The 16,899-nt window shown below is 37.9% G+C and overlaps 1 protein-coding gene across 1 annotated transcript in view; it reads right to left on the reverse strand.

Annotated features, from left to right (window-relative positions):
- ADAM12 (ADAM metallopeptidase domain 12) overlaps positions 1-16,899 on the reverse strand; it is a 314,025-nt gene that overhangs the window by 34,077 nt on the left and 263,049 nt on the right. Inside the window, exons 13-14 of the mRNA XM_063307340.1 lie at positions 11,195-11,284; positions 10,444-10,639 (exon numbers count right to left, since the gene is read on the reverse strand). Coding sequence (XP_063163410.1) covers positions 10,444-10,639; positions 11,195-11,284 — 286 coding nt within the window. The remainder of the gene's footprint in view (positions 1-10,443; positions 10,640-11,194; positions 11,285-16,899) is intronic.

The raw sequence follows: 16,899 nt of genomic DNA on the forward strand, positions 1-16,899 counted from the left end.
GGAACTTTCTTCAAAATAATGTACCCAAACAGAACTTTGGAAGCACTACAGAAGGCCGAGTGACTTTTAGGACATTCAGATCCCTAGAGTATTTTTATTCAGGTCCTGAGAATAGAAGCATTTTATAGCACATAGCTATCAAAAGAGTAGGGAGTGGGTTAAAAGAAGTAGATGGTGGATTAAAACAAGACAGTACCAGGACAATCTAAAAAAATGTCCATTCTCCTCATGGCTTGATTACTGCAACGTGCTCTACATGGGACTGTTCTTGAAGACCACTTGAAAGCTTCAACTGGTCCAGAAGGCAGTGGTGCCAGTAGTGATGGGGATGCCTCAGAATGTCAATGTGATACCTGTGCTTCACAAGCTGTACGGGTAGCCAGTTTGCTTCTGAGTGTGATCCAACGTGCCGATTATGACCTATAAAGCCCTACATGGCATAGGGCCTAGTTACTTAAGGGACTGCCTGTCTCCTGTGGTATCAGCCCAACCAGTTTGATATGAGAGGACTGGCACATTCTGGATTCCTTCGATTGCCATCTGTTGGGACCCCAGAAGCATTCCTTCTCTATCATGGTGACTGCCCTCTGGAATGAGGTTCCTCCTGAGATCCGGGTGGCTTCCTTTAATGATTGCCTATTCAAAATCACCATCAGATTCACACAGGGCTTTCATAGATATCTGATTTAATAATGAATAGTATGCAGGATCACAAGCAAAGCTGAGAATAGTAAAAGCGTGGGATGTCTTCCAATAAATCCCCAAGCAACTCCCAATCTCTCCCCCCACAGTCAGTACAATTCCATGCCCCAGGTGCCCCTAATGGTTCCTGCCGGTCTGCGGGAAACATCCTTGACAAGGTGAGATAACCCAAACATGCATTCCTCATTCTTTATTCCTCGCATTGCAGCCTGGTACAAGAAACAGGAGCAGCCCCCTCCCATACAGCAACTCATGTCAGCCCCATGGCATGGGAACCCGTTACGATGTTTTTCAGGAACATTGGAACAGTAACCATGACACTTCCATCCTGAGGGTGTTCCAGAGGGCCTTAAAGACCTAGTTCTTCTCCCAGGCTTTGGGTTAGGGTGGTTGGGGCACCTTGCTGGGTATATATGTTCATTGTTGTTGACCAGATCTACTATTTTGCTACTGTTATACACAATTTTTGAAAATTGTATATATATATATATATATATTTTTAATGCTGTGAGCCACCCAGAGTCAATTAGAGTCCGGTGGCATCTAGGTCGAATAAAGTAAATAAATAAACTCTATGCCTATGTTGCTTAATTCTTTCCTTGGCACAGTAAGAAAGTTCCTTCATAATCTCAATGCAAGCCTGTATAACTGAAAGGCCTTATTCCCATTCTTCAAGCACTTGGTATGAAGCAGGTATTTATGGTGCCACTTCTACAGAAAATGTATGTGTGTATTTTCTTTCCCTTTTCAGTTCACCCTATTTATACCTTTCCAGTGAGAGCTGGTTCTGGGGAATGGAAAAGAGGAAGATTCCTTGCATTGGGGATAAAGATTTATCTTTCTCCTGGGCAAATCTCTATAGATATATCTCTACCACATCTGATATCTGTTAGCTGGTCAGCCAGCCGCCCCCCCCCCCGCCTCCCATAGGCATTTAGCAAGTAACTATATGCAAAAAATTGTCTTCTGAGTGACTTGAACTGGTTGCCATTGTTAGTGCACTGGTGAAAAAACAAAACAGCATCTAGTAACATTTATAATGTCATTCTTTTTTATATGGGATTTTTAAAATCAACTAAACTAAGTTTATAAGCTTTCATGAGGAAGAGTCTTACCTGGTGTAAGCCAGGCTGAGATTTTGGGATGGGGTGGGATATAAATCAAAACAATCAATCAATAAAAACAGAGAACAGCACCTTTTACAGAAGAGAGAACTTGGCTTGCAAACAAGTCTTACCACCATCCCTTTCAAGTGGCTTTTAAATCTCAGTAACACAATAATTTGTTATCAGCTTTATTTCCCTGCAGCACTCATGTCTAGTCTCTTAAAATATTACAGTGTTGTTATTGTTCAAGTTATATTCATGTAAAAATAAGGAGAATTGATGACACTAGTACAGCCTTCCCTAGCCTGGCAACATCCAGGTATAAATGGACAATAATTCTCATCACCCATTTCTGATTAAAGATACCACTGGAATTCAACATATTGGAGAGTATCAAGTTAGGGAAAGCTAAAATAGTAGCATAAAAGAAAAGCATGAACTAAGAAACCTTCAGAAAGACACTTAAGGAAACAAACTGTGATGTGTTTCTTGAGGAAACCCATTTATCATAATTCTACCAGATAAACTGAAGCAGAAAGCCCTGTCTCTCTCTGTTTTGCTACTTGAAGAGGCAAAGTGAAAATGATTTGTGAAAGATTTCTAGCAGATTGTAAACTTGCTGAAACAGAATGAATGCTTATCTTACTTCCTATCAGCCATCAGAACTCGATACTCCAATAGTTATAATTTGTCAGCCTTTTTAGCCAAAACCTCCCACCCTCCCATTTCTAAGTTGGTATAAAATAACAATTTTCACTGTAGTTCATGCGTCACTCTAAATTAAGGTTTGCTTAATTATGGGTGAATAATTGAATAGACTACAATGACAAATCACTTTGGATTCCTATACCATACTCAGTCAAATCAAACAACCATATTATGGTTTAGCTCAATATATGAACCTAACCTGCTTCTTCTCACACTAAATGCAGGTCTTCTACTGTAGAGTGAACAGACAATGTTTCCTTATTTCCATTTTACACAGAACACAGAGATGATATGGATCAATGTGGACTGAGCAATATAGTTTCCTGAAAAAGTATTCATCCCTTTTATATTTTCTGAATTTTTGCTATTTTTGCTATCTTTGCCACTGTCTCTTATCAGAACTTCATGTGGGTCCTACTAATGTGTACGTACATATATATGTATGTGTGTATGTCTGTGTGTGTGTATATAGTCTGAGTGAACAAATAGCACCAACTGTTGCTGTTTCTGTCATTTATTTCATGAACATATCCTGAAAAAATTCACTTTTTATTTCCTCCAGAAGTCTGGGCCATCCAGGTCCTTTTTGGCAAATTTGGGAGCCATGATTTCTACTCTGCTACTTCCCATGAATCATATTTTTATCTACTGCTTTGCTATGGTGCTGATAATAGTTGAGAGCCAGATAAAGTGACCTGGTTATGAAGCTTCCAAACAGCCTTTAAAATTGCCTCTGTCTAGAGAGTCCCTGAAGAGGCTTCTTTACCCAACTACTAAACTAAAAGAGATAAGAGGGGAAGACTGGTATAGGTGACCAATGAAGTAACTCTACAGCCAAGTATCCCTTAATTTGGATAACAACACAGAAGAACATAGAAGAGAACTAAATACCATCCAAGAAATTATGGTGTGACCCATATTTCAAAGGTATAAAAGCCTTTAAGATATGCTCTAGGGCTAAGGACAAAATCATCAAAGCTACCATGTAAGTCTTGAATAACATTACTGTAGTATCTCCAGCCTGCTTGCCAGAGGACATCCAGAAAGTAACATCAACTGAATGACTACTGGGAGGTCAGCAGGAAAACTTGCTGACATTACTTGGTGACACTCTAAAAAGAGCAATCCAGAGAGATTATCATGACAGTATTTTTTGCAAGAGACTTAGGATCTAGACTTGATGGCTATATGTCCAATCCACCACTGAGTACCCTAAGTGTAAGAGCTAGCTAAATTTACATAGATCTCAGGATTATAAACTCAGATTAACTTCAAGCAACTAGCACTGAGGTCTTTCCTTGTTCCTTTTTGGCCATGACTATTACTCTGAAACCCGGGGATTGTAGATTTGTTTTTGTTTTAATAATTAATGTGCATTTTCCTCCCCAGCAGCTAGTAAGGCAAACAAGTGGTAATTGTGACAAGTTGAAAGATGATCTGTTGGCTCTGATGCTAAGGTATTCTGCCTCAGCAATAATACTAGCTGATGATATTAATACTAGACTGAGCCCAAATGATGCAATACTTTAGTTACCTACTCCAAACGGCTGGATTCATCATCTACCCCATTTCTTCAAAGATAAATCAGTTGGTGACAGTTTAACTGAGTCCCTTATTTCTACCAGTCCTCTCCTAAAATGAATTTATATATTGTGGTGAAAGTGGTTTTATCGCAGTGTCTCCAAATTTAATCACTATATCTATTTAGTTTAAAATCAGTATTCAGCCCAATAGTGCTTGCTTCCCTCTCATTGTGAGATTATTTACCATACTCTAGTTAATTGTCTGGAGTATAATAGCTTGGATAAAACTTTGATGGACAGGGACTATCAAATTAGATAGACTAGGAAGCTGGAGGGGGCAGCCTTCAATTTTTAATTTCATTTATAGTTTCACCATCAGCCCATTCCGGCAGGAAGTAATATGTACTTTCCAACAAATAATCAATAGTAATCCAGAAACACTAATGGCTATTGTCCCAAATAAGAATACTAAATTCAAATCCCAGGCTAGGTTCAACTATGAATGTATCAAAGCCAAGTCCAAGCCTGTTGAAGTATACAGGGCCTAAAGAGTCATATTAACATAATTTCTGGTGCTCTGTATTGTATTAAACCTTCCTGAAAAAGAAAAACCAGAAGGCCCAATTGGACAATTGGCATAAAATAGCCCAACTATCAAAGACTAGAAGCCCTCAGTACATTATGATTTCTTGGGAGCTGCTTTTACCCAGAGGCCACATCTGAAATGGAAGGATAAATATCTCTTGAGGTTTAGGCAAAGCACTTCTGTGCTCTATTCAGTGATGATTTAAATCACCTGATGCCTCCTCAGTTCACCTTAGACCACATTCCAGGCTAGCTTTCAATGTCTCCTCTGAGATTTCCAAACTTATTATCCAACTGAAAAATGGAAAAACAACAGGGTATGTATGATCTGATTGTGGCTGAACTTGTAAAGGTTAATTCTAACTAGTGAACTCAGTATGGACTTTTTTATTCACCATACCAGTAATTTTCCTCTAGCTCCCTTAATGACTGAAGCCAGTGAGCCAATTTATAAGAAAGGGGACAAACCTTATCTGGGACTTTTTTTTTTTTTGTCTAATCTGCTAAACATAATTTGTAAACTCTCTACTAGGCATTTTGACTGGAAATCAATTGACTGGCTGGATCAGTTTCAGGTACTGGTTGAAAAGCTAGCTGGGTTCAGACTGGGGCAGTCAACATTCAATTATTGCATAGTGCTGCATCAATTATTATAATGGGAAAGTATTCTAACCATCACCACTATTGCTTTCATTGATTTAAAAGCAGCCTTTGATTCAGCACCCTTTTCCCATGTCTATAGACCACTACTTTTGATTCAATGAACTTGAATAATTCACATATATTTTAGCATGCTGCCCATTCTTTGTGATCTGGCACTCAATTTCCTTGTTATCCAACTTTTTTTTGTAAGTCTGATGAAGCAAGTACTCATTTTTTAATTCGCTGACCAGTTGTTGGATGTCTTCAGAAGGGTATAAAGCTAAGGTGCACTCTGGAAGCCTTTGGTTAATATATGTACATTTACCCATGCATATTCTGCACATTACAGAACCATCCACTCAGTTTAAGCACAGTCTGAACATTTTCCTCTTTGTTATCATCTTGATCTTTTGTAACTAAAACTAAGGCTCACTTATCATGAGGAGGGCAGCCAAAGCTTATGAGATTTATATAAGTCAGACCTGGCCTAAATTGCTCTGATTATTTAAAGGCATACTCAATAATTGAGTCTACTCATCTGTTTAATCAAACTGATTGCCCTATGGGGGTTGATTACTTTTTCATACTTGCACACTGCATGTTAGATGACTGAAGGAAAAGTGTTCTCTGCGGCAGATGTTGCTGAGAGTCATGGTGAAGGGACTTTATCCTCCTGGCTTGATACGCTGTGTGTCTTCCAGTGTCTGCTCCAACCAGGGCATTCTAGTTGTCACCAGTCTGGCCAGTGGGCAGCCAACGCCCAGCTAAACCACCACCCCACTAGCCCAGCTAAGCAGGGGGCAAGTGGGGCATGCGCCCCAGGCACCACGCTGAGGGGGGGCACCAAAATGGGTGCGGAATCCATGTTTGCCCTGGGTGGCACAGACCCTAGTTGTGGCCCTGAGGCTAAGTCCTCCCTTCTGCAAGTTAGATGGAGGGAGAGCTAAGAAGTGTGGTGTCCTGGGGCTGCTGCTGTCACCGTTCCTTCTCCCACCCCATTTGCTACCTCCTTTGCCTGGAGAATGAGAGGTAGTGGAGGATGCAGATTATTTGAGAGTATACACAGGCACGTAGATAGAGGTGATCCAGTTGACAATGTATATGTAGATCTTCAAACAGCTTTTGTCACCAAAAATTCTTGAATAGTTATGGATTACAATGATAGGTCCCCTTATAGTTAGGTAACTGATTAAAGAGCAGAAAACAGAGGATGGGAATAAATGGACACCTAAGATATTAGTTGTAGGAAGACTCTCGTGATGATGGATTTTTTGTTTCTCTGTTTCTTGCTGTAGCGTAAATGGGGACAATTGCTACAGCAGTTTGGTGTAAGGGCAAAGGACAGAAAGCAATGAAAATAGCATTTCAAAAATAAAAGCAGTTTTTGTTTCTCTGCCAAGGGAAGTCTTTCTCCCTCTCTCTCTCTAACGAAGAAGAGTTTCATTCTTTAAAAATGAAAATACTAAGTACTTCAATTTTATTATTTATTTGCTCCTTGAGTCACTAGACTCTAGGTGACTCCCACAGATAAAACAGTAAAACCACAACAACAACCAATAATATAAAATATCAAACACAAAATGCCATAGCTAGTATGTTGCTATCCACAGTTATAGCTTTGCCATACCACATGCCCTATGGAAAATAACTATATTCACTGTTCCTTTAATGAAAGCAAGGTAAGGGGCAAAATTCACTTGGGCAGAGAAGCTGTCATTTGAGTCACCTCCCCACTAAAACCCCAGGAATTAGGTATCCCAAGCAACCCCTTCCGACTAGACTACCCAGGGAAGGCAGATTCTACCTGGAGAAGACGGTCCCAGAGGTATCCCTGTATGGGGTTTTATACAGTAGGCAATGACCTGCACTTTGAACTGGGGCTGGATGTCTACCAGCAGCCAGTTCAGCTCTCGAAGGATATGAACTATTCTACTAAACTGTGTGACACGGGTCACCCAATGGGCAAATGGAACTTTCGGTACAAGCTGCAGTTTCTGGGTTGTCTTCAAGAGCAAATTGCAGTAGTCTGTTATATCCAAGACCTGTATGTTTCTGTTAGATACAGCTTTAATTTTTAGTTCAGGTTTTCTGAAGTTAAAATGCAGTAAATAGTTTTAACATCTCTTCTCACAGAAAAAGAGATGGTAATGTTAATCTAGGGTTGTGTGTGCAGGGAAGGCTTCAAACCACTGCTGTGGCACTGGATCTTGGTATTCCTTAAACTCACCCTGATTATGAGATCAACCTCTGCATCAGGATAATTACAGCTGCATTTCTATACATGTTTCATCCAGCAATAAGCCCAGTTGAAAACAAGACTAAGGACTGCTCTGTAAGATGCCTTCTGGAATTTTGTAAATGGTTTCCTTTTCTTTCTAAAGGTACTATAGGGTACTTTTGATATTAACTTTCAGAAAGGACAAAAAACCAGAATATATAGATATAGATATATGCATGCTTAAAGACTCATGTGGGTGTTCATGGGATTTTATATACAGTTGTCTTATATTTCAATCCTGACGGCTGATTCTTATGGTAAACAACACACATGGCTTACGAAGATCGTATTCTTTACCATTCAACCTTCCCATTTATACCTGTGACAGTCATCATAATATTGATGGTATTTAGTCATCATCATAAGTATTCCCACTAAAAAAAATGTACAGGCACCTCTCATTCAGTTTCATGAATTTAAAGTAAGGATTCAGTTTTTGCAGGCTTAGAAAGTTCCAGTTTGTTAAAGGTTGAGGCTTTTTTCTCTCAGAAAAATCAATGTTTCTCTCACCAATGGATTCATCTGCATATCTAAGCACTTTCTGGAAATGCCAATAAAAGCAGCAGATAATATCCAGCAGCATTCTTCTCTACATAACTATCAATCATATGTCTATAATAGGTCACAACTCTGGGAATGTGACTTTATAAAAATGAAGTATTAAAAAGTTTCATTTTTAATTTAAGGGCAGAGATTGCAGAAACAAAAATAGAACTTTTCTTATATAACACAGACCCTATCATAACCCTGTCTTGAATTCAGTCTGCAAAATAATGTTTCTTTAACATAGGATTCTTTATAGCACTTCAAAACATTCTTTCTATTATGATATTTTATTGGAATAAATTATAATGTTAATGTTAATTTTTAAAGAGAGATTTAGGATTATCCATTAATTTGGACCAATTTTAAATCATGAGAACTGTAAATCTTAGTGGAATTTTTTGAACATAATGGAAATTTTGGCATTATGTCTTTAATTGGATGCAAAAATAATTCTCATATAACTTCTTAACCATCTGCTACACAGAGCCTTTCTTCACAAGTTAATTTTTCTACTTTCTCCATTTTTGCTTAACAGCTATACAAAACTTCTGGGAGTTTGGAAGGGGAAACCACCAGGTATCTATGTGCTTTTCAGCAGATGCCAGAACAGCATTCTCAGCTCATTAACAGTGTTCTGGTAGCTGTAGCTGACTTTTTGTTTTATTTATATTTATACTAGGACTGTGCAGAGATTTGGATTTGAAGAACAAAATACAATTGAATTTGAAGGGTGGGCCTTCTGCACCTGTATGGAATACCTTATACCAAATGCATCTTTTCTTGGGAACACACCTGTTGCAGAAGCAGCTTTATGGGACCCAAAAGGAGCTGTGTATGTGCCCACATCTGCTCTGAATCACGTTGCCCTTCAGATCCAAATTTCTGCAGAGCCCTAATTTATACCCTACCTGTCCTCCAGTAAAAATACAATACAGTAAAGCATTATTCTGCACATCATCACCATCATCATTAGCAGCAGCAGCAATTGATAAAAGCTTCATTTTAATGGATGCTATAAGAATTGAAGTTAAATTATACAGTGAAATTAATCAATCAAAGAGCTACCTAAAAGAAGAAATTACTTCATTCTTGAAGCCCTACATCTGACCTTCTCTTGGAAGTACTCTTGAAATCCAGGTAACTCCATCTTATTTTAATCAACTTTCTTAATTCATCACCTGTTGCCCTTTTTAGGACCTGGCTACTCTCAGTCTATATTTTGTAGTTTAAATGGCCCATTATGGCAGTACACTGTTGGCAAAAGCACTGACAGCAGAAATAGTAACACAGCATATTACGAAAATGTTGGGAAAGGGATGGTGCAGAAGCACAACAGCAAAATGTTTTGAGTGAATGGATATGTAGTTTTCTAATGCATTTCCTCTATCCTTGATTCAGATTACTTTATCAGACAAAGCCAGATAATGGTTGAAGTCAGTTCCCAATCTGATGGAAATACATTTGGTGGCACGATTTCATCTTAATCCAGCCTCAACTATGACTTACGTTTTCCGAGTTAATGCTATGCACTTACACAGGGGCTATTGTCCAAGAAATCTCTAAGTGCTTAAGCAAACATAATAGTAATTACTTCTAAGAGGTAGGCAAGTATTTGCATTTTACAGTTAAATAAATTCAAGCAAAGCAAGTCAGCTTTTATTCATGAAAGCATTCAGTTGTTCTCAGTAGAGGTGGTTATAAGTAAGGACAATGATGGTAACGGGGAATCTCCATGTTATGTTTAAGCATATGCACAGTTCTGAAGTAAGACCTATGAATAGGATCCAGCAAAAAACCTTGCTTATTTTGGCAGAACAAATACTGACGACATATACTGAGCTGCAATGATATTTCTGAAAGCCAGAGACATGTTCAGCTTAGCCTTCTCCAGTCTAGAGCCTGTCAGATACAGTATGTTGGAACCACAGCTCCATGTTGGTTGGAAGCTGTGGTCCCAAAACATCTGGAAGCAAGGAAAAAGATGTTCAGAGAAGAGTGCAATAACTTAAGTGGGGGCAACAATCACTGCCTAGAAAACTTTAAGCTTAATAGGTTAATAGAGGTAGATGTATATCAAGGCAAAGAGGTTAATTGAATTAGAAGATATCACGCTTTGCATATTTTAACTCTATTCTTCTACCATAGCTTTCACCAGCTTACTTGCATCAGCACAGATGCAAAATTGACCATCAGCTTGAGGAAGAGGTTTGGCACGTGGTGATGAAGTTCAACAGGAAAGATTTATTCTGTAGTCATACATGTTTTCTCAAAGCCTCCTCCAAATATCAGAGCTAATTTGTTTGTATGGATAAATATCTAGAGAATGAAAGAGTAATCAAGAATTCAAGCTCACCTGGCCCCCAGAGGGTGATGCATTGCTGTTCATGAGTCTGGCACATACCATTATAGCAATACCCGTCTACCCCATAACAAGGGTGTCCATCATGCAAGTAAACATTGGTTGGGCAATGAGGATTGCTTCCAGTACAGAATTCAGGAAGATCACAGGAATTACTGGTATCCCTGCATAAAATCCCTGCTGGCTTTAGCTGTAGGAGGAAAGAAGGGACTGCAGTTTCAAAGAATAAAATGTATCATATAATGACTTTTATGCTACAGGCTAAAGTTGTCTTTCTCTCTTCCTAAGACTCTGTACCAAGCATCTATTAAACACAGCATGAGAGGCAAAAGAGCACTTTATATGTCTCTCACTGATACACCGCAGAATTGTTTATGGCTTACTTTCAAAGGCCTACCTTCGTTCCTTATTAAAATGCAAGTAAACGCTTTGATGTTCTGCATCACATAGAAGCACACATCTTAAACCTCAAAGAACTCTTCTGTGGTAGGCATACACATATAGGGCTCCATCTATTAATACTAGCAGCAAAGGGTATAAAAATACACACTGTCTTATGGGAGAAGATATGCTGGCTCCTTTTTAAAAAAACCAGTCTCCTCAAGAATTTTTTCATCATTGCAAGACAGGAGCACAAAGAATTAAATTGAAAACACACTGACACCTCAGCCTTGAATATCTGAATTGACATGAACATTATTATGACATCCTGCCTATCCCATATGAAGGATGATCAAACATTCACCTTGCAGTCTTCACAGCAAAGTCCATGGGCACACACTGCTCCTGGCCTTAAAGTACAGGTTGTAGCATTACAGCATTGGTTCGTACATTCCTAAAAGAAGAAAACAATCATACTGTAGTGTTGCATCAAACAGTCAAGTCTGCATAGAGATAGACTCAATGTACAAGATGACTTGATTATCAGGGCAGGATTAAAGTTCAGGCTCAGTGCTAGCCTATATTGTGAAGTTCCATAAATTTAAGGACTGTCCTTGCCTCGTCTTACTTTCTCTTTCCTGAAATGTCCTATCCATGATATCCTACCAAGAGATCCTATTCCTAAGAGTCAGCATGGTATATTAGCTAGGACTGGTATAGGAGAGACCCAGGTCCAAGTCCACCTTTAGCCATGGAAGGTCAGTGGTTAACCTTGGGCTAACTTTGGACTAACTTCCCCTCTCAGCTCTAGATCTCACAATGGAACAAGTGCTATGTACACCTCCTTGAGCTTCTATAGAAAGTCAGGCTCTAAATCTAACAAAAAAATAAAACATTCCTAACGTATCATTATCCAAGCTTTTAAGAAACAGTAACATGAACAAACAATCGAAATGCTTGAGGGTGTTGGTGGACTCTCAATATGGTGGGACTTTCACTGCACCACTAATTCTATGAACCAGCACATGTTATTGAGACTGTCCGAGCAGCTCCCACTATTTGTGCAACTATAACTCTTGTTTTTGCAAATGGTCACAATCACATAAAGGGTGGAGAACCAAAAAGAGCCAATACACAGAAGACTTATTTCTACACAAATCCCACTGTATTATGAGCAGGTTGCAATACTATCTACTTTCATAAGAGGCTTTTAAAAGTATGAACCAAGGCAATATTTCTGCCACTCTTCTGTAGCTTTATAAATCTACCTATAACTTATGTTTATAAGGCTGAGATAATTTAATGTAATACAAATTCTTGTTCTTTGTCCTAATTTGTCCTAATACAAATTCTTGTTCTTTGTTTACTGGCAACTGATCTACCAACTTTATTTCAGGTAATCCTTTTAATGTGGAGTCCTTGGTGCTCTCTGAGCCTTGTTGTTTTCTTGCAGACGTTTCATTGCCAGACTAGGCAACATCTTCAGTGCGAACCTGCTTGCACTGAAGATGTTGCCTAGTCTGGCAATGAAACATCTGCAAGAAAACAACAAGGCTCAGAGAGCACCAGGGACTCCACAGTTCAACCCTGAGCTACAAATATTTGCTTTGATTAATCCTTTAATATTTCAAAACAGTTACTAAGGAGCTGTTATTTTTAAAAATCTGAGTTAACCATATTAAATTAATTTATAATTTCTTTGAACTAGTTCTGTGCCCATTCTGAACACTTCAGAGATATGTATGCATATATGTATGTATGTATGTATCCCCCTTCAGATAAAAAAAATAATAAACTTCAAGAAGTTTAGGCTATAATTTATCTTCCTAACACCAAGGTTGTTTTTTCCAGTGAGAAGTAGATCTTCTCTTCTAGAACTTTATCACTATTCTTGTTCTCCCTGAATTGCTTCCAATTTATCTTGTACAGCTCAGAAGTGACATGGTACTTAAATGTGATCTAATCTTTGGGCTGAGCAGAGTCATACTATTGGTTCATGAGTTTTGGAAATGATGCTGCTGTTAATGCAATTTGAAAGGATGTTAGCCTTTCTTGCACAGTAACATATTGTTAGCTTTGTAATCTGTTCTAATCTTCACATGCTCCTTAGAAATACTGTTTACTTAGATACTATCTTCTCATCTTCATTTTGCTGTTTGTGTATAATATAATGCCATCTGTTGAAATGTGTTGTAGAGTTTTCTTTAAAAATAGTAGCTACCCATTTCCAAAGCTCTTAGAGTCCAAAATGATCTTTCTGATGTCCTACCTTCCTATTTGTCATTGTAGAATTTTATGTTTTTGGTATATTTTTCACTTACTACATATATTTTCCGATTAATTCTTTGGTTAAACAGAAGAGATCTGCTTTGTCTTAACTAAAGATAAATGGAAACATACTGTTTAAATATCTCAAATGTCGCAGAGAATGGTAATTGGTTTAGATTAAGGATTGGCAGAATCACCTTTTTCCCTTCCACTGAGATTGTGAAGAAGCATAACAAATTCCTTTAGCTCTGCCCAATTTCTGGAGTGGGTAATATAAATTGAAACAGCTTCTATAATTCCATTTGGGCAGCATCTGAGATTCAGAAAAGAGTATGTACTTCTGCCTTATGGTGGTACTTACACGCTCCTCCCTTCACAGACTTCACATGTGACAGTTTTGAGAAGTGGAGAGAGTTGTAATATGCAATTTACTTATAGTTTTCTTATCATGAGGACACTTTTCTACAGACCTCATCCTTGGCATCACTACAAGTGCCATTGGTCCCACTGCAGGGGAGAAGAAGGTAGCCAAGCACTCTCTTTGCTAATATAGTCAGCTAGTTAGCAACCAGTGATGCACAGGTTGGGTTCACCACACACTAAAGCCTAAGTTCAAATTAACAAAACACACAATTGTTGTCTTCATAAAACACATTTTACCCATATAAAGAAACTATATTATGCCTCAAAGTAATAGCTTGGATAACACCGCATACTATATAATGAGTAGTTCTTACCACACACCAAACCAGAAATTACCCAAGCCCATTTTAGTCTAATCTAATATGTTGTGTGATATGGCTATGCAGTGCTTTGGATTAAAAAGAAAAAAAAGTGCTTTAGAGTACATGAGGGCTCTCACGGAGCATCTATCTGCAACTCCTTAAAGCAGCTGCATGTTTTCCCAGAATTGCATAGTTGCCTGCTGCATGATCCCAGGAAAAGGCACATTTGGTTTAAGAATTTGCAGACAGGTCCTCCATTTGTTCTTCCATGAGTTCTGAAGCACATTTTTGTCTTCAAAGCATAGCAGAGCTCTGTTGTACAATTCCAGCTTCAGTCGAACAATGAGATCAGCAATCAGATCAAGGTTCATCCACATCTGGTCATACAAGAGGCAAGATGGCTGACAGAATCAGAATCTAAGGGCATGTGTCCAGGGACAGCCCAAGGTCAAGAGCCAAAGAGGAAACCCTAATACAACAGTGGACAGAGCCACTTCTACAACATGGAGTGCTAGGAACTGAGGGTTATCAGATCATTGCTCCTGATTATTTCTGATATTTTTCAGTATTTGTAATACCAGAGGTGGTACAAATACTGTATACGTATAGGATAAAGGATCCCCATGAAGCGTTCCAACTAATTCTATAATAAATGTTTTCAGCTCCAAATACGTTCACAACATTTAGAAACATAATGTCTGAACGTAATTCATACAGAGCTCTGTTCGTTGCTTATTATATACTCACTACACTCCCATTATCAAGCAAAATGCTTATCTAGCTACACATTCATTCTGGTGTGTAACCTATTGAAATGCTATTTAAAAAAAATAATAAGAGTAGTCTTCCTCAATTTAGTGGCTTCCAGATGAACACTATGCTGGATGGAATTTATGAGGGAATTATGAGAATTATGAGGACCTCAGGTTGGAGAAAGCCATTTTAAATTATAAGTTTCTTGCAAATTAATGAATTAATGGAGGGTTAATAAAAAATAATTTTAAAAAACCAGAAATAATGGATGTGGATATAGTAACTGACCAGAGATTGAATCTACCACTGATATGACATTACTTCAATAGAACATTTATAGTTGTGTTCACCTGAGGATTTGGCCTTAGCTGCACATTCTGCCTAATGTAGATCTACATTTTTAAATCTTAGGTCTAAATCTAATGAAAGATTGGATGCAAATATAATCTGCAGTATTGGCTAACGAATATATCAATGACCCATGTAGCTCAGTTTAATCATGGTACTTCTCCCTACACATAAGATCATAAATATTTTGTTGCATGTAGATTGAACCAATAAGAACTCTCAGGAAATATTGGATTTGCTTCCAAGGTTACAGTCAGAAGGAAATGAGTTAAACTGATGGTACCTGAACATCAGGTCCCTTAAGTTCTCACCAAAATAGCTACAGATAAAACTGTTACTCAACTTTTAACTCCATCTGACTGAACAAATAAGAAATCTCTGATACTGAAATCAGAACATAAAAAATGTAACTAGGTCAGAATATAGCCCACAAGTTATTATTTTTTTATTACATTCTGCAGGCTTTAAAAAAAGAAGATATGGCTAAGTGATCCTGCTGTAGCTGCTTAAAAGAGTAGGGGACAGAAAATTTCCACTCTGAGTTATTTTGTGAAAAGTCTTTTACTTGGAATGAAACCCTCTGTGAGCACCATTTTCAATGGACATAGAAAAAAGTTGACTAGTCCAGGACCCTTTTCAAGATGGCATGTTGTTCAAATCAGCACACTTGGATAAATGATGCAACTAAGGAGGTTGTGCTAATTCAAGTAAATACCTGAAAAGTTGAATATTTGCCTATCACTTTTAAAACCTGAAGTCAAGTGGTTAGCATTGATCATTTAATAGCAGTAAGGAAAACCCTCTTAAAAATGTCTCTCATTTGATAGGATGATAAACACTGTTGTCTTCTAAAAGAATACCAAAATTGATCAGAAGCATCTAAATATTCATTTAAAAAAAATTACAATTTCTATTTTGGCCAGATAATTGAAAATATGGCACAAATACCTAACCATACAGCAGGTATTTTTTGCTGCTGACTATACTCAAAAGAGGAGCCATATCTGTTGAGCATATCACAGGCAAAACTGCCTTAACAAAAGACCCACAAAAGCAGCAACACAATTTTTCATCTGAAATCCATAACTCCATAACTATTTTATACTAGCTATTGAAAGAACACTGAAAAACATGAACTTCATTGAGATTCAATGCACTTTTTGATTCATGGGCAATAACTTCTTATTTAATATACAGGAACTCACAGAATTGTATCTAGGTTGTATCCGATATAACATTAGTGAAAAAAATACAGGAGAAGATATGTTTCATTAGTGATGATGCCTCCACTAATGGTTGTACAAGCATAAGCAGAACTATGAATACAAAAAAAAAATCTAATTTTTATGAGTTGTGAAAACTGTGATGCAATTGCTTTTACAAATAGAATCAAATATTGGGATTTTTTTACAGAAGGATAAAAGAAGTGCAACCTTTTATCTTCAACAATATAATTTTCCAGATAAAATTCTTATGAGATGTCTTGGTCAGAATCTCCATGAACTTCTGTAAATCTATTCGCCTGAAGATGGGGTGCTGTGGTAGAGAGGCATCCAGCCGTAATAGAAATGATGACAAAACATAGAATTGAGTGGATCCCAAAAAACTAATATGCGATGTACCCTCAAAAACCTCATTTGTAGGGATTCAAGTTAGCAAAGATAAGGTGACTGCCTCTTCACATACGGAGTAGTCCTATTCATCATCAACAACAAGAAATTAAACTGTAGAATGCAGGTGCAACCACACAGGCCTTGGCTGCTTTCAGAGTTACAGGCAAACAGTATTTCTGCAAATATTTAAGGCAGTTTGTAAATTTTCAGGTCTGAGGAGCCTGCCTATTTAGGGAAGAAAAGCATACCTCCCAAAACTGGGCATATCATGAAATATAAGCATATTGTGAGTACCTTGCCTCTGTACTCTGAGTGCTACACTGCTTGTCAGTGTAGTAACAGCTTCAGTTCAAAGTGCTGAT

This window comes from Candoia aspera, chromosome 6, assembly GCF_035149785.1.
Source record: "Candoia aspera isolate rCanAsp1 chromosome 6, rCanAsp1.hap2, whole genome shotgun sequence".
Taxonomy (NCBI): Eukaryota; Metazoa; Chordata; class Lepidosauria; order Squamata; family Boidae; genus Candoia; species Candoia aspera.